This window comes from Curcuma longa, chromosome 21 (genome assembly GCF_044706935.1).
Source record: "Curcuma longa cultivar G26 ecotype Majalengka, Jawa Barat chromosome 21, ITB_CL_G26_1.1, whole genome shotgun sequence".
NCBI classification, from domain to species: Eukaryota; Viridiplantae; Streptophyta; class Magnoliopsida; order Zingiberales; family Zingiberaceae; genus Curcuma; species Curcuma longa.
Window position 1 is genome coordinate 8,099,958 of NC_133881.1, and position 20,875 is coordinate 8,120,832.

Sequence of the window (20,875 nt, forward strand, 5' to 3'; positions counted from 1 at the left end):
TCTAGAAGCAAGGTACTGATTGGGGAAGGCAGGGAAGTAACAGAACTGACTTACTTGCGTACCGCTCCGTGGGGTATTCGAAGATCAGAAGGCTTACAAAGGTTATATATAAATGATATAGTTAATGAGTAGGCAGAGAATGCCATGGTTGTTGTGAAAGAAGAAACTCTTGGAGGAAATGCCTTCTTAGCAATTGAATCCACTCCTGGTGATGAAGTCAGTTAAGAAGAAGAAGGAGCTGTGAGGAAGGGAATGATTGCACTAGTCCCACACCACGACCAGGGAGGAAAGAAAAGAGAGGGAGATAAGGAGGGCCTTCACCCTTTAAATTGCGTACTTTGGGACTGGGACTTGACTTGGGCAGCCGCTTTTCATTCGATAGATCCGTGCGTTCCTGATGAGAAGAGTCAATCTTGGAGTGCTATGGGCTGGGGTGCCGAATGCGGGTGACGTCACCTTCCAAATGAAGGAGCGGTATATGTCTATCGGGATGGGAAGGTGATCACATTGAGGGGGTTCGAACCACCACCCACTCAAATGATCTCTGCTCACAGGATGGAGAAGGGGTCCCATAGTCACAATTTCTTACAATATTCTGAGGCATTGGCCATAGATGTGAGTACTGACAGAAGGGTGGATAAACCGGAAGCCATACAGCAAAAATCTGAATTTGTATTTAGTGAACTACCTAATGGATTGCCACCGAACAGGGGGCAGGACCATTCATGGAATTGTTGTCAGGTCCTCCCGCTCTTATATCGGCGGAATACCGGAAGCCGAACTGAAGGATGAAAAAGAATAAATCGTGGCCGAGTTGCTTTCAATGGGCCATATCATACACAGTATTTGCATGGGTCTTCGGGAGACCGCCGTACCTGTTCTTATACATCCGTCCACGTACAGAACAATCCTCCTTTTGTTTGGAGGTACGTACGGAGTCGCTTATATCCAATGCTTCCGCTCTATAAGGTCTTTTTTTCTAATGACTTTTCGAGCTAATGAGTGACTCTAGGGTAGAATAGAGAATATAGTATGACAACGGAACAGATAGAGGAGTTCCTGATCCCAGTACTAGGGCGAAGGTGGCTGCTTCTTTCTCTTTTTACGAATCCTGGGGTAGAATCCGCTATTCTTGAAGAAGCCCAGAGTGAAAGAGATGAGGATGAGGATCCGGATGCACTTCTTGAAGAGAGAATAGCAGGCACAAGGGAAATGCTTGCTTTAGGAGTGAGTACCAGGCGAAAGTCTTCTTAGGATGATGCTGGAACTGTCTTCTCTTAATCTAAAGGTAGTTCACCGAGAGCACATTCATGCTCTGTAGCCGGAGTAGATAGATTCAAGGGGAAAAGGGAAAGCGAAGCTTTGAGTGACAGAGATTCCGATTCAACTTCTCCCACGGGGAAATCAAGCCTTTTTAGTGAAGCGGCGCTGTAGCTCTATGGTAAGACCCATGCCATGACCTCAAAGTTTTGTTGCACCTCTGGATTATTGAAGACAAGTTGAGAAAGAACCGTCTTGCCAATGCCTCCTGTGCCAATAATAGACAGAAGAGAGAAGGTTTTGCTGGAGTTTGTAGATGGATCACTTAGTAGCCAATTTTTCAGCTCGTTTATATCATCTGTTCTTCCTCTGATCGATCTGGACATGCGATAGGTGGTTTTCCGCCAAATTGGGATTTCCTCTCTCTTGTTCAACCCTTGAAGGAAATCTTTAATCTCTTGCGTGAGTAGTTGAAATTTCTCATGAATCTCATCTATCTGTTTTTTTAACATCAGAGAGTGAAGAAGAATTAGCTATATCTGCATAGTTTGAATCATTGGAAATTGTATGTATATTTACTAACCTGTCTCTCGTCAAGCTTAGCATCCTCAGCATCGTAAATAGCATCCTCAGCATCGTAAATGGCATCCTTGAAACGCCGTAACCAACCTCTAAAATAAGGGACGTCATCCTGCCAGTTGGCGATTTGGGCATTTTCGGCGATTTTTCCGATAGCATAAAGACTTTGCTTTAGCAAATTCAGCTTCATGGACATCCTCTGGTTCCGAAGAGAATGGACCGAGTCTATCAACTGAGTCATCAATGGAGTCGCCAGCCATCCTACTATCGTGAGGGTTATCGAAATAGGATCCATTAATCAAACTTGAATATGGAGATTGAGTAGAAACAGCAGCAAAAGAGAAAACAACAGAAAGCAATAAGTGATTACTAACAAAAAGAAGATAAAAACTCAAAAATTCCTAAATTTATTGGCAGAAGAGAAGATCGTACTGTCTGCTTTCTCTCACCTGGTCACCACAAAGAGAGGGTTGATGGCTCGAGGCTGGAGGCTCTCGTTCAAGAACGCAAGGTAGGTTTTTAAGAACAAAAATAATATAAATAAAGAAAACGACGCCAAGAGAGAGGGACGGGGGCGGATTCAATCCCAGCAGTTGACCAACAAACAGCCTGGATTATGTCCGCTAGCTTCATCCTGGTGTTTTGTAAGATACTGAAAAATTTGCTGAACAAGTACTTACATATGGATACTCCATTATTTGTCTATCCAAAAGCATCTCAACTTTTATGCTCTTGAATTGGTGGTGAATGGGTCTAAGTTTAGTCAATCAACACATAATTTGAGTTACTGATTCTTTATGGATTCTTTATGGAGTGAGAAGTTGGAAAGTCATTGTTTCTTCTTGAGGTATTATATGGAGTTACTGATTTGCGTTGGGGTTGTATGTGTGCAATTCTCATGAGGTACTTCACAATTTTGTGTGCATGCATCTTTCTTGAGGTACTTTATATTTCAAGTGATAGCTGTGTTTGTGTGCATTTTTATTTGGGCACTTTGCAATTTTAGTTGGTAGTTGTGTGTACATTTAGATTTAGATATGTGCATTTTTCTTTGTGTGGGCATGCATTTTCGTAGGGCACTTCAAGTAATATAATAGTGTATATATTTTTCTTAAAGCACTTCACAAATTCAAGTGATAATTGTGTCTACATTTATTCTAAGGCACTTTACAATTAAAAGTGGTAATTGTTGTTAGAAAATAACAATAATAATGAATAAATTATTAAAGTGTTATTCATGTGAAATATTAATTAATTTAAGGGATTTATTCGGGGATTATGAAAAGTTAGTTTAACTTTCAAAAAATACACATAGTCAACTTGATGGAAGTTGGCTATTTACTTACATGGGTTTTGTCTCTCCCAATAGAGTCTCTTCATCGTAGTCATCACAAAGGTGTGAAGAAAAAGCGAAAAGAAAAGAGATTATTCTAATCAGGAATAGATCAGATGGAGATCATATAACAGATAACAAATAACGAATCAGATGAGTACTAACTGGATAAATTCTATTGAAAATAAGGGTATCAGCATGATATCAAATAGATCATCATAAGATCAAACAACAGGTATCATGTAAAATACCAAATTTAATTAAAAAAACCCATATGCTATATTAGGCCCAATCCATTTGTTATAGGTTAAAGGGTTATAAGATGGTTTGATATGGGTTAATGGAGGCCAACCCGTTAACCAAAAGCTATCCAATAAGAAACCTACATAAAACCTAGAAATCGCGAGCCTCCTCATCTTCGCCCGACGCCGCCTCTCTTTCTTTTCCTCGCGCCGCCTTCCTCATCAGCCGAAGCCACCGCCGCGGGCCGTCGACACCGCCGCGGGTCTGTTCGCGCCGTCTCCGCCGAAGCCGGGTGAAAGAAACGCCGACACCGCCGCCTCATCTCTGCTTCCTCGAGCTGCTGCCTCCTCCCTTCTTTTCCTCGCCTTTCCTCCCGACGCCACGCCGTAGTCGCCGCCGCGGGACGCCGACGCTGCCTGTCGCTCCCGACCGACCGCACAAGGGCGCCGCCGGACCGGAAAGGTAAGGGGAAGTAATCTAGGGTTCATGAGCTTGGATTCCTTAGATTTGGCTTGTTTCCGTTTCCACAGTTGAGGGGGGTTGACCGATTGGAGATTGAAGAAGCTTCGGCAGCAAGCAAGAGGAAGGTGAAGAGAAAGAGGATTTAGGGCTCGGTTGGCCTTCAATCAGAGGTAAGAATTTTGGATCTATCTTAGTTTATCTATTTCTTAGAATCTGATTAGGTGGTATTCCGGTCATGGAATAGAGGTCTAGATGTGGAGTTTTGTTCTGTTAGGTTGATCGGTGTGATTAGGTGTTTGACTTTTAGATTTAGATACTTTTAGATTTAGATTGGGGTTTGATTCATGGTGGATTGACTTTACTTGGTTGGAAGGTTCGGTAGGGAGGAATTGATTAAATTTATGGATTGTAACTTGTTGGGTAGATTAGCATAGATCTGTTGATGGAAGTTGCTATTAATTAGTTAAGAATTTTTGATGTTGGACTTTATCCATGTTAGAGCTTATAAATGATACCTTTGTTGGAGGGCTGGTTGATTGGTTAGGTTTTACCTTGATTAACGGTTGGATTAGGTTGATTGGTTAATTCGGGATGATTAAACAAGAGGTTTGTTGTATTGATTAAATTAATTAATGCAACTAATTGATTGATTGGTTAATTCTGATGATCGCAACCAAAGTCTAACCTAAGTTGAGTTAAATGCGGGGGGTTTAAACCACCTTTAATTTGATAAGATTTATTGGATATATTATTTAGGAATGTTGTTTATTCCTGTGCAGGACCTTGACTTATTGGTCCTATTACACGGAGTTGTATATTTTTCTAGGGGTTCTGGTTATCGTCGATCGTCAGATCAGGTGGGTACTCTGTACTTGGTCAATACAGGAATTCATTTTCTATGCATGTATTGTTGCTTTTCTATCTATTCTATTAATATCCATGCTTTATAGATAGTATTTAGTTGATACCTTTGATAATCACTACTTGATATCTAACGACTCGGCCCTTCGGCCCCTTGGGCGGCCCAACTGGCGATCCCTTGGGCAGCCCAATTGGCGGCCCAACTGGCGGCCCCTTGGCGGTCCCTTGGGCTGACCAACTGGCGACCTCTTATGTCGTCCACCGATGATCCTCGGCCGTGGTACTTAATCTGGAGGTCTAGAGTTCGAATCCTGGGGAAGGCAAAAATCCACTGCCCAGGGGTGGAAAGACCTAGTGAGTAATGACACGGCCGAGGGTCGTCGATTGATGATGTAAGAGGTCGCCAGTTGGGCTGCCCAAGGGGCCAAGGGGTCGCCAGTTGGGCTGCCCAAGGGGCCGGGTCGTTATCGTGTCCATTTATTTTAAGCACTTCACAACTTAAACTATTCCTTTTTGTTTTTATTAAAAAAATAAAATTGCTAAGTAGACTTCATAATTTCATGTGGCAGCCAGTGAAGAAAAGCAAATTATTTTTTTGTTTTATTTTACAACGAAGATATATTGTACGATAGACCAATTCTACCATACATACATATTTTAAGCTGAAAGAAAAATGGCCTCCAACAAGAAGAAACTTGTTCTTTTAAGTGAAAAACTTGAAACTAAAAAAGTGGAAAGAAAAATAATTACAAATAATTATTGTTAATGGATAGTTGTGGATGTTGATCTAAGAGCTTATGTCTAATTGGTCAGTTCATTGACATGTTAATGGCTTGAACTAGTAGTATAAATGTATATTAACACGGATCATATCTCATTATATTTTTGACACAGTCCTTCAGGTGATAGATGCATCCTTTTTGGTAGCATCATCATTGATTTATTATTGTTGGTCACTCAATAATATTGATTGTCGAATCATCTCTATGAATGTCGACAATCATTTTTAAGGATCGGATGACCGAGTAGAGGGGTGAATAACAATTTTAAACCTACAAGTATGATTTTATCTATTCTTGCTATCGAGTTGGTAAAGTTATACAAAATTAGTATAGCGGAAATGAAACATAGATACAAACAAGCTTATGAATTGCTAACAAGTTTATTTAACATTGTTTGACAACCTCTGGGCTTTAACTACATAACTTATGATTCATCAATAGATCACTCCTAGCTGAAAACTATTAGTTTTCTCCATCTTAATCAATTATTAGAGGTGAAAAAATCTCTTACAATCTTATGATTCCAAAGGAATTATAAGGGAGAAGATTACAGAGAAAATACAAGGCTTTAATAATGTTTGGCCAATCCTATTTCCTCTACCTTGAAGCCACTCCAATGTCCTTATTTTATAGCCTTTGAAATCCTATTGAAAATCTATCTACTACTCAACAGTCGACTAGTCTTTCTTAATAAGTCAACTAGTGCTTGTGATTCGATTAATATCGTGCAACAATTATTCCTTTCTACTTTCCACATTAGCCAATAATCGATTGATAACTTACCATTGCATCATTTGTCCAGTCAACTCTACTATGAACACATAATCTCTGGCTCTTCCTCATTTGTCCAGATTCATAAGTCAGTCAACTATTTAAAATTGTTGAGAACTATGCTAATTTAGTTTTTAGATAAATTTATTTAATTTTACTAGAAAAAATTTATTAACAATCCAATTTATTAGTGGCAAATTGAGTACAATTTTAATTTTCAATGACATTAAATTAAAATTGATTATATCATTAAATTTATGATAATTTCCCAAACCACATAGGTGGTTATGCGTTTTACCCAAATCATGTAGGTGATTTTGAAATCGTTCAAATCACGTAGCTCGACGTGGGTTCATTTCTCATTTTACCCTTGATCCCATTGGCACGATAATGTCATGTGTGTTGGAAGCAAACACTACTTCGAACCACGTTCCAAAACATTTCATAAAGCAAGCGACCTTCATCCGAACCAAAGGCAATGACCAACAAACAATGCAGCTTATTTTCTGATGAACAATGATTTTTTGCTGTGTAAAAAAGCCGAATGGAGAGAAGTTGACAAACTTCAGACCGGTGCCTAATATTTTTCAGTGAATGGTGCAGCTTCTTGTTAGAGAAAATGGTTAAGGGAGCATAGGTTAGAATTGTGGCTCCGCTGGAATTTCATATTTGGCGAACTTTTCAACTTATTGTATGTTGAAAAAAGCAATCGGAGAAAACCTAACAAATGTATCTTGGTTGTAACTTCTCCGACGAACAATGCAGTTTATATCACCGACGATCTTCAAAAGGTAGCTACTCCTGACAACATGCCTCCGTCCTTAATACGAAGTTGAAACTAACAAAACCTTGCTCTAGGCAGTGGCTTTTCCAGTTTTCTGTTATTGTATTAGAGCAGAGTTCAGGCAAGGTGTTGGTCGCTGGGTGTAAGCAACTGTAACGGTAGTTTGAAAATTTTTAAGTACTCATTAAATTCTATCAACTAGTATTCTAGATAATTTGTAAATCACATAAGAGATGGTAACATATCAAATTGCCCTTACCAATATTGTAGCCTAGGACATCTTTGTAATATTGCTTAATATTTTTTGGTCAAAAATCAATCACATTAGCTAGCAGTGATAGCTGAAATTGTAGTGTGGATGCAGTTTTACATTCTAATCAATCTTGTGAATAACATGTAAGTTTTCTTCTACTAATCTAAATGAATAAATATGATGTGTAGATTAACATTATATGAAACTTTGATAACGTGGTTTAGTAAAATATCGATTATCTTATGTTGGTAATGCTATGCATCTGGACTTTGTTGTCTTCTCTTTTTTGTCTTCAAAGTTTTATTAATAATACCCTTAATCAATCAAGAATTTGTGTGGTTACGAGCTTAAGTTGCTTGTTTGTGAAATGTGAAATTTTGAAACGTACAACTAAAAATTTAGGAACATGTGATGATTTATTGACTTCCTTCACTTGACTAGTGTTTTATAGAAACTTTCACATATATAATAGAAATTATTATTATTTGTAGTTGCATCAATGTGTGGATCCATTTTCTTATGAATTATTCTCACTTCAGATGGAATTGAGTGATTCACAAAAATAAAATTGACTTAGTATTGGTACATCAAACATAAATACCAATGATAATAAAATATTATTTTTCGATTCTGCTAGTGTTGTGGTGAATACTATAGAGATATTATGAATTTTAGATACAATTGGAAAGAAGAAGTTGTTAGTATTGAGGATGTCATAGGCCAGAGTTTGAAATAAATATTTGAAAATACGTGGACTAAATCAGAATATTACGATATTAGAATACTAGTAGAAATTGAAAAAGATATCTCCACTGATAAATTTATATCGAATGATATGGATAATTCAATAGATTTGTCAGTGATCTTCAATAAGTATATTGATCTTGAAGATGTTTTTCCATTAGCTAAAGATGTTTATAGAATGAATTCAACACTTATTGCATTGCAAGGGCAAGACTAAATGGGAGTGATAATTTTTTTTGTTGGTAAGGTAATGTAAAATTTAATCTTTAACAAGTTTTAAAAAATTATTTGAAATAGTAGTGTAATGTCTGCTTTGGTTTGTTGCATGGGGGGAGTATCCCATTTTGTCTAGTATGCTTGCATGGATTGTATAAGGGAGTACCGTACAACACAGACTTGATTTGTTAAATCACGTTATAGCAGTTACAGAACCATAGCTGCTACAACATAGACTTGATGTTGTTGCTATAACATAGACTTGATGTTGTAGTAGCTGTTGTGTTATAGCTGCTACAATGCAGACTTAACTTGTTCAATCCTATTGTAGCATCTGCTGAACTGTAGCTGCTACAACACAAATTTGATGTTGTAGCAGCTACAGAACTAAAGTTGCTACAACACAAACTTGATTTTCTAGTAGCTATGGAACTGAAGCTGCTATAAAGGAGTTCTTAACTTGTTCAATGGCATTGTTGTTAGTGTCAGCCCTTAGTGTCAATCATAAGATGATTGTTTAGGGAACATATGTATCATATTCATTAATAAAGGCAAGGTTTGCTTATTATATTTATTTCTTATCCGTGTCTATATGAATAAATATAATAGTGTCCTTGAGTAGTAGGTTCTTGTCTACAGCATATCAATTGGTAGAATTGATAGTGAGAGTCTGTAGATATATATAGAACACTACTCTTAACTATTCCTAATCGAGCATTAATATGCAAGGACAATATTAATGCGTTGAGACTAGCATGTAGGTCAATTGATGACTTAATCTCACAAGTCATGGATATGTGATATCACGTTGACACATGGGTACATATTAGAGACTATGTACTGAATTGACCCGCCATGAGAATGTTTCATGGATCGTTATATAAGTGTCATAAACATTCTCATGTGACTATTAGTATGAATAGTCCTTAGACCTGAAGTCACTACGGTTCCCTACATAATGAGTTGTATACTTTGGCTTCGTCAAACGTCACCCGTAACAGGGTGACTATAAAGGCGATCACTGGGTATGCAATAAGTTATGCGGAGGGATGTGAGTGATGTAGATGAGATCTATCCCTTCCATATGACGGAAGTGATATCTATGGGCCCCTTGATAGAGTAGGACTGCAAAAATGCATGATCATGCTCGAATAAGTCAATATGAGATATTGAGCTTATTTGATTGAGTAGTCTACTTGGAGATCAAGAAATTCATGATTGATAAGAGGATGACACGGTCTATGCCTCATTGATCAATCTAGATATCAAGGATAGAAGGACTGAGTCATACAAGATAGTAGTCACGGAAAGGTTGTGTCGGATCTCGACATTCTCGTCACTTGGGTAGCAATGATGTATTGCTAGATGCCGCTCATTGCTTATGTCTCTAAAATGGTTTTAAAGACATTGCCAACATTACGAGAACCTATTGGGTCACACACTTAGGAACATGTGATTTGGAGATGGTTCATGTGATGGATCATTAGGCCATTGGATTGAGTCTAATGTAGATTAGACTCATTGAGTGGGACTCAAGGTAGACTCATTGAATTAGACTCGAGTTGGACTCAAGTCAATTCGGATTAAGTGAGACTCGAGTTAGACTCAAGTCAAATCGAATCCATTAAGAGGGTTGTATGATCATCATGCATGAGATTATCATTAAGAGGGTTGTATGAGCATCATTAAGAGGGTTGTATGATCATCATGCATGGCATGCATGGGATTAATAAAGGTATTAATTCCATGGAATCCCAAGAGCCAAAAACCCTTTATATTTCATAGTTGGATATAAAAAGGGATGAGAGGCTCTTGAGAGGAGGACTTTTGATCTTCTTCCTCTTCTCTTCTACCTTGGTCGAACCTCATTGTGGCTAGCACCACAATTTGGTTTCTCTCCATCTCAGTGTTCGTGTGGATACCGTGGCGGCGCGAACACACTGATCGTGCTGAGATCTGTCAACCTTTGAAGGCAAGAGTTGATGTCGGGATTGCGAAGGGCTCGCATCGAAGGTAACCTCGATTCCAGTAGATAGAATCGGTAAAACAAGTATGACTTTCGCATGGATCTCTGGAGGGATCCTTTTTCCGCTGCGTTTATGCTGCTACAATTATTTTTAGGCGTATGTAGATCCCTACAATTGTAGCAGCTACTGAACAATAGTTGCTACAATATAAATTTGATGTTGTAGCAGTTATAGAACCATAGCTACTACAAGAGATTCTTGACTTGTTCAATTGTGGTTCATATTGTAATCTGCACTCAATTGAAGTAGTCATATAATATATTTTTCTTTAATTTTCATATTCTTCATTCCACTCAATTGTAGTAGTAATAACTTTAAAAAATTGTTAATTTTTGTGTAGGTATTCCCAACCTAAAAATAATTTCAAGATGCACTTACTAAATATGCTGCGAAGAGATAATTCATTTACAAAATAAAAGACTCAAAGAAAATCGAATTAAAGTAATTTGTGATGGAGAAAACTACATATGAGCAATAATTGCATGAAGAGAAATAGAGTTGACTGTTATGAAATATTTAGATGAATATTAGTGCGGTCTTGGTTTAGGAATGGTAGATCATTCTGCATGCACAACGTCTTTTATAGCTTCTCAGATTGAAAGTCATTTTCTATTTGCAGATAATTATAAACCTAGAACGATTCAACAAGAGATGAGAGCACGATTTATAGTAGACATATCATAAAAAAGTATACAATTCACGTCAAAAAGCTTTAACAAAAATGATATGTGATTTCTAAAAGGATTATGGTGACCTCTCTAAGCTTTTACGGAAGCTAAAATATAGAGACCCAAAAACATATGTTGCAATGAAAACAAGTATAGATAAACAAATTCCAGTGTGTTTTTGGGCTTTTGGTGCATGTGGTAGAGTTTTCAAACATACTTTCGTAGACTAATAGGAATTGATGCAACGCACTTGAGTGGCAAATTCTAGGTGTTTTATTGATGACCACAACAATAGATGATAATTTAAATCTTATGTCAATTGACTTTGCAATTGCTGAGGTAGAGTATGGACCATCTTGAGAGTAGTTTCTAAATCACCTAAAAATATTTCTTCTAGTTGATTCATCAACTATGACAATAATATCTGACAGACATCATGGAATATTATTTGCAATGAGAAAAATTTATTCTATTGCTCACCATGGATTATGTTGTTATCATTTGTCTTGTAATATGGTAATAGACACTCAGAATAGACCCGTATTAGGATTGTTTTGGGCTGCAGCTAGAGCAAATATTATTTTCGAGTATGATCAAATTATGCAAAGGATGTTAGAGAAACATGTGAATGCTTATAGATGACTATAAAATATTGAACCTACAAAATAGGCAAATATATATTTTTCTAGTAGAAGATACACAATGTTGACCACAAATTATTCGGAAATTATGAATGCATTGTTCAAAGACACTCGAGAACTCCCAATAATAGGACTAACAACTAACATACGGAGGAAAGTTACACAATGATTTTATAATCGTGGGGAGGAAATGTTTAATTCTGCACGCTTCTTGCTATGAAGGAGATTAAAATTAGGGGAGGAAGAATTATATACTATACAGTACTTCCACATAGTAGAATAGAAATTGAGGTAGTGACTTCTGCATCCTCCTATATAGTTGACATGAAGAGTCATAGATGTGATTGCGGTGATTTCCAAATATTAGAGATTCCTTGCTCACACGTTATTGCAATGTGTGCATTCACGAATATGGTTCCATATTCGTATTGTGAGTAATATATTTTTTTGAAATATGGAAAAATACTTATGCGTCGTGAAGTAAAGAATTTTAGTCAGTAGGTGCATAAGATTGTATTATTTTACCACCTCGTAGTGTTGTGCAACCTGATAGAAGGAAGAAAGCGAGGATCGATTCGAAGTACAACGAAAAGGTAAAAAAATGTGCGCCAAGTGTAAACAATTAGGGCATAATAAAATATCATGTAGAAATCCTCCTGGAGAACAATCTAGTGGGAAAAGGACTAGGGGAGAAATAATGAGGTTGAGGAGGTAACAAATTTGAAAAATAAAATAAAAATTTTGGTATACAAGAAGAGAAGACAATGATAGTCACTAATGAGATGGAAGAAGAAGATGAGACAGATAAATTACAATCAAGGGGCATGTAAGTCAAAGCTTTTTAAAATAAGTTGAAATATCTATAATAATTCATAAATAGTAATGCAATTTCATTGATTTTACTTTTTGATGTGTATATTAAATACATTAAGTTGTGTTTTTTTTTTTGTGTAGGAACTAGAAGGTAAATTTAGCAAAATAAAAATGAAAGACAAGAATACAATACTATAGTAGTGATCGACAAGATTGCTAAAGCAAGGGAGGCCGAAAAAACAGGCAAGGGAAAAGGAACTCATCACAATGAGATTGAAGGCAATTAGAGGAAGTTGAGATATATATAATAATGATTTAATACTACTTGAAATTTTATAGATTTCACTTTTGTTTATTAAATAATTATAGTTCTGTTTATTTGTAGTATATTGAAAATAAATTTATAGAAATCAAAGAGAAAAAACGAGATCAAGATGTGGCCTACCTCATATTAGTATTTGAAAATTTAAGATGACCTATTTCTGACTTTGTATGGGAGGAAGACTATTACACATTGACAAAAATATCTTCCTTACATATGTCTTAGGTAGCATTTTTATCGATGAGCATATAATCAATTCATTTATTGCTCAACCGGATTTAGGGTAAAAATTTTCCTTCATGTAATAATTTATATTATGTTTGCAATATTAGTATACTAAATTATGAATATATCTTGAATTTTACGGTCATTATAAAGCACTTATGACAAATAATTTTATACTATATAATCAAAACTAATCTGGCTAATTGACAAATTAGGTATATGCTACCTTTGAATATTGATCGTGCACATTTTCATCTAATGGTTATGAACACCAACACAAAAATCTTCTACCATTTTAATTCAATGTCAAGCATCCCAAAATATAATGAATATTTTACAGAGTTGATCAATAATAAAGTTTGTGAATTAACGTTATACTTGTGAAGGTGGTGCGATTGGGACTCAGAAGTCAAGATGAAAGTGGTGCGGGAACAGATATGTTGGTGATGTAGAAGCTTTGGACGGCCGATGATGTCAGGATGAATTGTTAAAGTCAATAGTGTTCGATGGGAAATCGAACGGAAAAAAAATTAGGGTTGTCACACAAGCAAAAAATGGCTTAGTGTCAAAATTTTAGATTTTTACTGGAAAAAATATGAATCAGTGCTTCAGGTTGAAAATCTAGTTCACAAGACAAAGCGGCGGGGAGGGGGAGGGGTTTTGCAAAGGGTAAAATCGGAATAAAGTACGCGATTTGGACAATCTCAAAACCACCTACTTATTTGAATAAAACACATAACGACCTATGCAATTTAAAAAATTACCATTAAATTTATTCAAAATTTTAATTATTCACCTCACATGAGGTTCCGTTTTTTAAGTGAGGGAAAGTTTTAAAATATTATATTAGCGATAAAATAAAATTTGACTTTAGTAATTTAAATTCTAAAATTGAAGAATTTTTGCAATTCTCGCAATCTGCGTGGCTATCAGTCTAGTATTAATTAATAGCCAAGTTGTAGAAATCTTGCTTGCCTTCTGCCTTTTATTTTACTATAAATTCTTTTATTTTTGAGAATTTGTAGTTGACAAAATCGATCTATCATCCTTGCCCAGGTCGTTTTCTGTCATCTGCTTTCTTCTGCCTTATTCTTGGAGCTCAGAAGAGCAAAGCAGTCATGGAGACCGAGACACCACAAACCCAAATCGCAAGCTACCTTTCGCTATCCCTTCTTGAAAGATCACTTGATGCCATCGGGAGATCTTGGGAGCACCAGGAGCCAGAGGTTTACAAAGCAAAAGCTGGACTGACGGAACTATCAGATATTCTGCAATTTATCCAAAAGTTGCACATCTACGACCAACACAAGAAGATCAGCAACGACTGCCTGGATGACTGGTTATGGCGCTTTAAGGATTTCTTCTACACGACGGAGAACGTGCTCGACGACCTGGATTTTATTGAATTTCGTAACCGCGAAAGGCAAGGCGATGGTGTTTCAGCATTTGAGGAGATGCATTTTATGAAAGCGATAGAAAAGTTGCCGGAGGTCATCGAGACAGCCGCTGGCCTCTTTAGTGAAATTAAGCATTTCAAGGAGGAGCTGAAAAAATCAAAACCAGTCTGCAGCAGCTTGGATCAACAGATAAACACCAGTTCGGGACTCCGCACGTTGCCTTCCAAGGTTAGGGAGTTGAAAGGACGAGCTGCTGAGAAGGGGAACATACTAGAGGCGCTACTTCACAAAGAAGGAGAATCAAAGGAGTCGCCTGTAACGATCAGCATCACCGGCCCGGTGGGAATAGGGAAGACAGAACTTGCCCGAGCTGTTTATAACAGTGCACAAGTAGAAGCTGAATTCGATGTCAGAGCATGGATTTACATGGGCAACCATCATCTTGGCGAGTGGTGGCTTACACTTCAAAGGTCAGTATCTCCCTCCGTCTATAAACAGAGCAAAATTCACAGAACCAGTGGATCGTATAGCATTTTGGAAACCATGAAAACAGAAATAACAGGCAAGAAGGTGTTGATCGTCCTGGACAACCTGACGGAGCGGTTCTGCGATGATTTATTCCAAGTATGGAGCAAAGGTGGGTAGCAGAATAATAGCGACTTCCCAATTTAGATATGTAGTCAACTCAGATGATTTGCTATTCGATGTGGAATTGGATGGGTTGGCAGAGGAAGAGTATTTGGAATTGTTCAAGGAATGCGCACTCGGTGACAGAAATCGCAACAAATATCCAGAGTTGGAAGATATAGTCGGAGAAATAGCTAAAAGGTTTGGAGGAAATCCCTTGGCTGCTGTGACAATAGGGCGTCACCTGAAGTGGCACCAAAGTGAAGAGCGCTGGAGGATGATCTCTCGTAGCAATTTGGGCATAATTGATCCAACAGAAAGTAACATTTTATCACTACTGTTGAGACGCAGTTATGAGCAACTACCATGGCATTCAAAGCAATGTTGTCTTGCTTTTGCATTGTTTCCCAAGAATTATCCCTTTGAACAAGGTCAGTTGCTTCGCATATGGAACGCTACTACTGGATTATTTGGTCCATATGACAATCCTGGTAGTTTTTCAGAAAGATCATTTTTTGTGAGTTCAGCAAAAAGAATGGTAAGCTCGTACTCCATGCTACTTTGCATGAGCTTGCAGATCGCATATGTGATGGTGAATTTTTTAGACTTGAGGATGAAATCGAGGAGGAAGACGACGTAGCTATCCCACACAAAGCTCAACATGTGTATGTTACAGCAGATAATTTTGTCAAAGTTTGTCGAGTATTACAAAAGAAGACGCACTTGCGGAGTCTCGTCATTGGTGGAATTCTATCCTCTGAAGAACACAAGACAAATTTCATGGAATTGCTAGAAGAGGTGTTGCTAAATTTGAAAGAGTTGAGGTTGTTGATGATCTCCGTGCTTCCAACTGGGAAATTGCCTGATGCAATTGGTAGTCTGAGACATCTTCGACACTTGGAGTTTCCTGGGGAATCAATTCAAGAGCTTCCTACTTGGTTAATAAATGATGAATTTGTCGGTTTAAGAAGATTGCGACTACGCAAAGCCATAAGAAGTGCAATATTAAAGCCTACTTGGTTAATAAATGATGAATTTGTCGGTTTAAGAAGATTGCGACTTCGCAAAGCCATAAGAAGTGCAATATTAAAGAGTGCTACATCAGCTCAAGAGCTTCCAACTCAGAAATCAACTGAATCAACAGCAAAATTAAAGAACCCTTCATCAGTTCAAGAGCTTCCAATTCGGAAATCAACTAAATCAAAAGCAATATTAAAGAATCCTTAATCAGTTCAAGAGCATCGATCTCGGAAAGTAGCTGAAGAAATAGAAAAATTATCATTAGTGCTTTCACATAGGAGATCAATAGATCCGTTTGACTCGAAGTTTTCTACATATGACAGAGAAGTTCTCCAATAAAAAAAGGAAATCCATAGAGTCTCTGTCTCTGAGACGAGATCCACAACGTACAAGTAGTTGAAGTGACAGCTACCGAAACCACTAAGATGCTCATTGAAATTACTTGTAATAATGAATTATTTATTGTTCTTTCTCATGCATCTTAATTTATAGTACGTCAACTCGTTTTTAAAAAAAAATAGAGATTGATATCAAAACAATTCGGTAACTAATCTGACTTAATCAAGCTCACTTTATATATAATCGCACTAGCCAGATCTAGTCCATAACTACATTGTTTGTTGACTAATTGTATCTCAAATTTGAATACGCATTGTTCTATTAAGATATATGTTGCACTCATTCAATTTGAATATAGGATATATATTGCATTGATTATTTATAGCAAATGAATTATTCGTCTTTCTCATAATTAAACATAGATATATCTCTTTTAAATATACAGACTTATCTAGTCAATTTAACAGCTTAATTATTTGACTTGATCAAGCCACCTCAACAATTGCACATGCCATTCCATAGCTAGAATTATGACTAGCTTGCAAGTTAAAATTGAATTTATGTTCCATTAAGATCGATATTGCATTTATTTATATGAATTATTCCTCAATTTCTCATACATATTTAAAATATAGTTTTTTAATTTAAAACAATTATCAGATTAATAATTTAATAACTAATTTGACTTTATCAAGTTCACTTTAACAATTGTACCGGACTCAGAAAGTTTCTGCAATCGTACGTCACGTGATGGATGGATACAAAAACAATCACGCGGCGCTAGCTTATCGTATAAAAAAAAAGATATTAAATCTTTATTTTGCATTTCGCCGGAGTTGATTGTGGTTTCGATTTGAGAAATCAGGAGAAAGAAAGTTTTTCCGTGGTGGATTAGTGTAGATATATGAGCAAAAATCTGCCGATTAGATTGGGGGAAAGTGTTGTAGGATTGATCATTGTTCTCAATTCAGAAATTAACACAAGTAATACATCAAAGGAGATGGAAGGTCTCTGGAAAATATTTCTTTGGACGAGAAAATTAAAAATTTACACCTTCAGATCAATTGTCATCATCCCAAAAATTATTTTTTTCCAACGTGCTCAACTCCAACATGCTTATCTTTCCTGTAAAGGATGTTCCCAATTCATAATATCCATAAAAAAATTATTTAACAAAATTTTTTCATGTATTTAATTAAGGGTAAAATTATAAATTTTTTTTGATTCTCATTACTTTCTTATTCATACCAAGTAGCATCAATGGTAATTATACTCATTTCAGTATCTATACCAACCACCATCAATTCAGTAATCATTCTTATTGCCATTAACCCCTCAATGAAAATTCATCATCAGTCTCATTACCGAATATATACCAAGCACCTCTTTTATGATTTTAGAGTGTTTTGGAATGATTATTATATTATAAAAAAATTTATTAGCCCCCGTTAAATATTATTTCTGGATCCGCCCCTGGTTGAAACTAATTGTATTTGATAATGCATGTATCGCAACGTACGTAGTTTGACTGTGTTATATTACCCATAGTAACAGCAAACATCACACCATATTATGGACTATGGAGATGGAGAGGAAGGAAACTATATAGCTAGAAAATCATGCAACGAGGATTAACATAAAAGAAAACCAGTTAAAAATTTGAGAAAGGAAAAAAATTCCAAATTTCCACAGGAGATTATAGGAGTGAGGAAGGAAACTATATAGCTAGAAAATCATGCAACGAGGATTAACATAAAAGAAAACCAGTTAAAAATTTGAGAAAGGAAAAAAATTCCAAATTTCCACAGGAGATTATAGGAGTGTTTGGATGTAGGGTTTAGGAGAGTGGAATGGGAATGAAATCTATTTCATTCCCATTCTTAATGCTTGGTAGATAGGAATGGATATCAAATTAAGGATTTGATATCCGTGTTTTCATAACCTATCCCTCCCCCGGTTATCGCTAAACCCATTCCCACTTGCGGTGCAATTTTTTTCCCGAGGACAGCGTTACCCCGCGTGCGATTTCTTCCGCTTCTTCCCCACCCGCGATTCTTCCCCACCCGCGAGCCTCCCTGCTGCCGCGATCGCCCTCGCTGTTGCCGTCGCACGCCCCTGCTGCCGTCGCACGCCCCTGCTGCCGCGCGCTCCGCCGCCGCCTCCCACATCGCTGCCGAGGTAGGGTTTTCTTCGCCCTTTGGTCTGCAGTTGAGTTCTCCTTTGAAGAGCACTTCCCTTATGGAATTTTTTTGGATTTCTTAGTTCCTATCGATACTTTGGAATTTATGTATTCGATTTGCTTCTTTTGCCTTTCGATCGATAGCTTTGGATTCACTCAACTTGCCCTACCCCCTTCTCCTGCCGCCGAAGCCCTAGCTCCTTGCTCTGCTTTGGATTTTCTACTGAGAACTCTCAATGGTTGTTTATTTGTGGAGTGGAAACAGAGGAAAAATAGAATGCCTACATGTTAAATTGCAAATTAACCTCCAATGGTTAATTTGACAACTCTTTATTGCAGGTGGGTCTTATGCAAAACATAAGAACAATTTTCTTTCAGAAGAAGAAACATCCTTGTCTTCTTGTTCAAGATACTTTTTGCTAATTAGATAAGAACTAGAAAACAGAAGTTTTTTTTGCAGTAAGAAACAAGTATCAGAATGTCTTTTACTGATTGAAGTTGATATCTCTCTTCAATAAAAGTAAATGAATACCCTTTAAGCCAAAAATGCAAATCTGGTTGTTGAAGCACAGTCTTGCTTATATTGGTTATGTCCTAATGGAAGTTAATCAAAATCAACCATTCTGGGTGACAAAGTATGTGCTGTCATTGACAATGCTGTAAGTTTTTTGTTGGCAGTGATGAAATCGTGCTTCATAGAGAATGATTGAATACAAGCTTATTCAAAAATTTGAAAAACATCATGGAATATATAGGAGTAATAAACACCAATTATGCAGTACACAAACTGGGAGCATGATATGGAAGTGAAACTTTTCGATTCTGTTATGCCATAGATTCTTTTTTAATTTGCTTTTCAACTTTTCGATTCATTTTCAGAAATGTATATTTCGGTTTATGATGTCATTAACTTGATTTAATATTCTTTTAGGATGGAGAATAATGCTGATGACTCTATGGGAAAAAATGTAGCACGAGGAAGAGGCAAAAATAAAGTTTTCTGGACGGAAGAGGAGAGTTGGGTATTAATAAGATGTTTGCAAGATATGGCAACTGATCCTCTTTGGAAAACAGATGGTGGGTTCAAGAATAACTACATGGTCGAGATAAGAAAGATTATGATCCAAAAGTTACCAACTTTCACAAAATCTGTCAGTCACATTGAATCTAGGATTAAAATCCTAAAAAGAAAATTCCACGCTATCAATGAAATGTGCAGGCAAAGTGGTTGTACTTGGAATGATGTTGAAAAGAAGATAGCTTGTGAAGAAACATGGTATCTTGAATGGATTAAGGTATGTGTATTAGTCATTATTGATTTTTATTCAAATTATAATGTCGTTTGTTATGGTTACTTCTTTAACTTTGTTAAGTTGATTCTTATGTTTTTTTTGGACAGAATCACAATGATGCCAAAAGTCTCTATAATGTATCATTCCCTTATTTTTCGGAGTTAGAGATGGTATATGGCAAAGACAGAGCAACTGGCCTTGTTGCGGAAGATCCTATGATGGCTGCACAAAACATCACTGATGTGGATGCTGAGTTGAGCATATCGGATGATAATTCACTTGCCGAAAAAGGAGTTGAAGTTGATTCGATGCCAAATCAACAACCTTCTGTCACATCAAGAACATCTCACCCTAAGGAGAAAAAGAAAGCATCAGCTGATAATGTTAAAAAAGTTTCAAAGAGGGCAAAGATTTCAACTGTGCAAAATGTTGATTCTGACTTCAAGTTACTCAGTGATCGAGTTGAGGGATTTATGCAAACTGTTAGCTCACACCTTGAGTCAATGTCATCTTGGGTTCAAGGTAAATCCTCAAAAATGCCACAAGTTCTTGAGATATTGGATAAGTATGGGTTCGTTGGTAAGAACAAGTACAAGGCTGCTCAAGTTATTTGTGAAGATTCTGTGAAAGTTGAGTTATTGTTCAGTTTGGATTCATCTGAAATTGAAGATTTTGTGCTCAGTTGTTTAGAATAGTATGCTTGTGATGTTGAGTTTGATAATTACAATTTTGCTTCTCTCACTTTTGGTATTGTGGTAGTTGTTATGGTGCCATGTAAGACAATTGTTTAGAAGATTCTGTGATATTGTGGTAATTTTGTGCTAAGTTGGTTTTGTGCTCAGTTTCTGTGATATTATGATAGTTTCTGTGTAAAACAATTGTTCACTTTTGGTATTGTGATTTTGTGCTAAGTTGTTTTTGCTTCTTTCACTTTTGATATTGTGGTAGTTATTTTGATTATGTAAGACGATTGTATTTTGGACGATGATTTATTGTGGACAATTATGCCATTTGTACGTTGGGATGAAAGAAAAATA

General features: G+C 36.7%; 1 protein-coding gene and 1 pseudogene across 1 annotated transcript; both read left to right on the forward strand.

Moving 5' to 3' along the window:
• The first annotated feature begins 3,607 nt into the window (after positions 1 to 3,607).
• Positions 3,608 to 16,371, forward strand: LOC141815622 (putative disease resistance protein At3g14460; annotated as a pseudogene).
• Positions 16,372 to 18,371: 2,000 nt separating this feature from the next.
• On the forward strand, positions 18,372 to 20,740 carry LOC141815643 (uncharacterized). The gene is made up of 3 exons (XM_074703594.1): positions 18,372 to 18,545; positions 19,478 to 19,841; positions 19,946 to 20,740. The coding sequence occupies exons 2-3, from the start codon at positions 19,479 to 19,481 to the stop codon at positions 20,531 to 20,533; spliced, it is 951 nt and encodes a 316-aa protein (XP_074559695.1). The 5' UTR covers positions 18,372 to 18,545; position 19,478; the 3' UTR covers positions 20,534 to 20,740.
• The last annotated feature ends 135 nt before the right edge of the window (positions 20,741 to 20,875 follow it).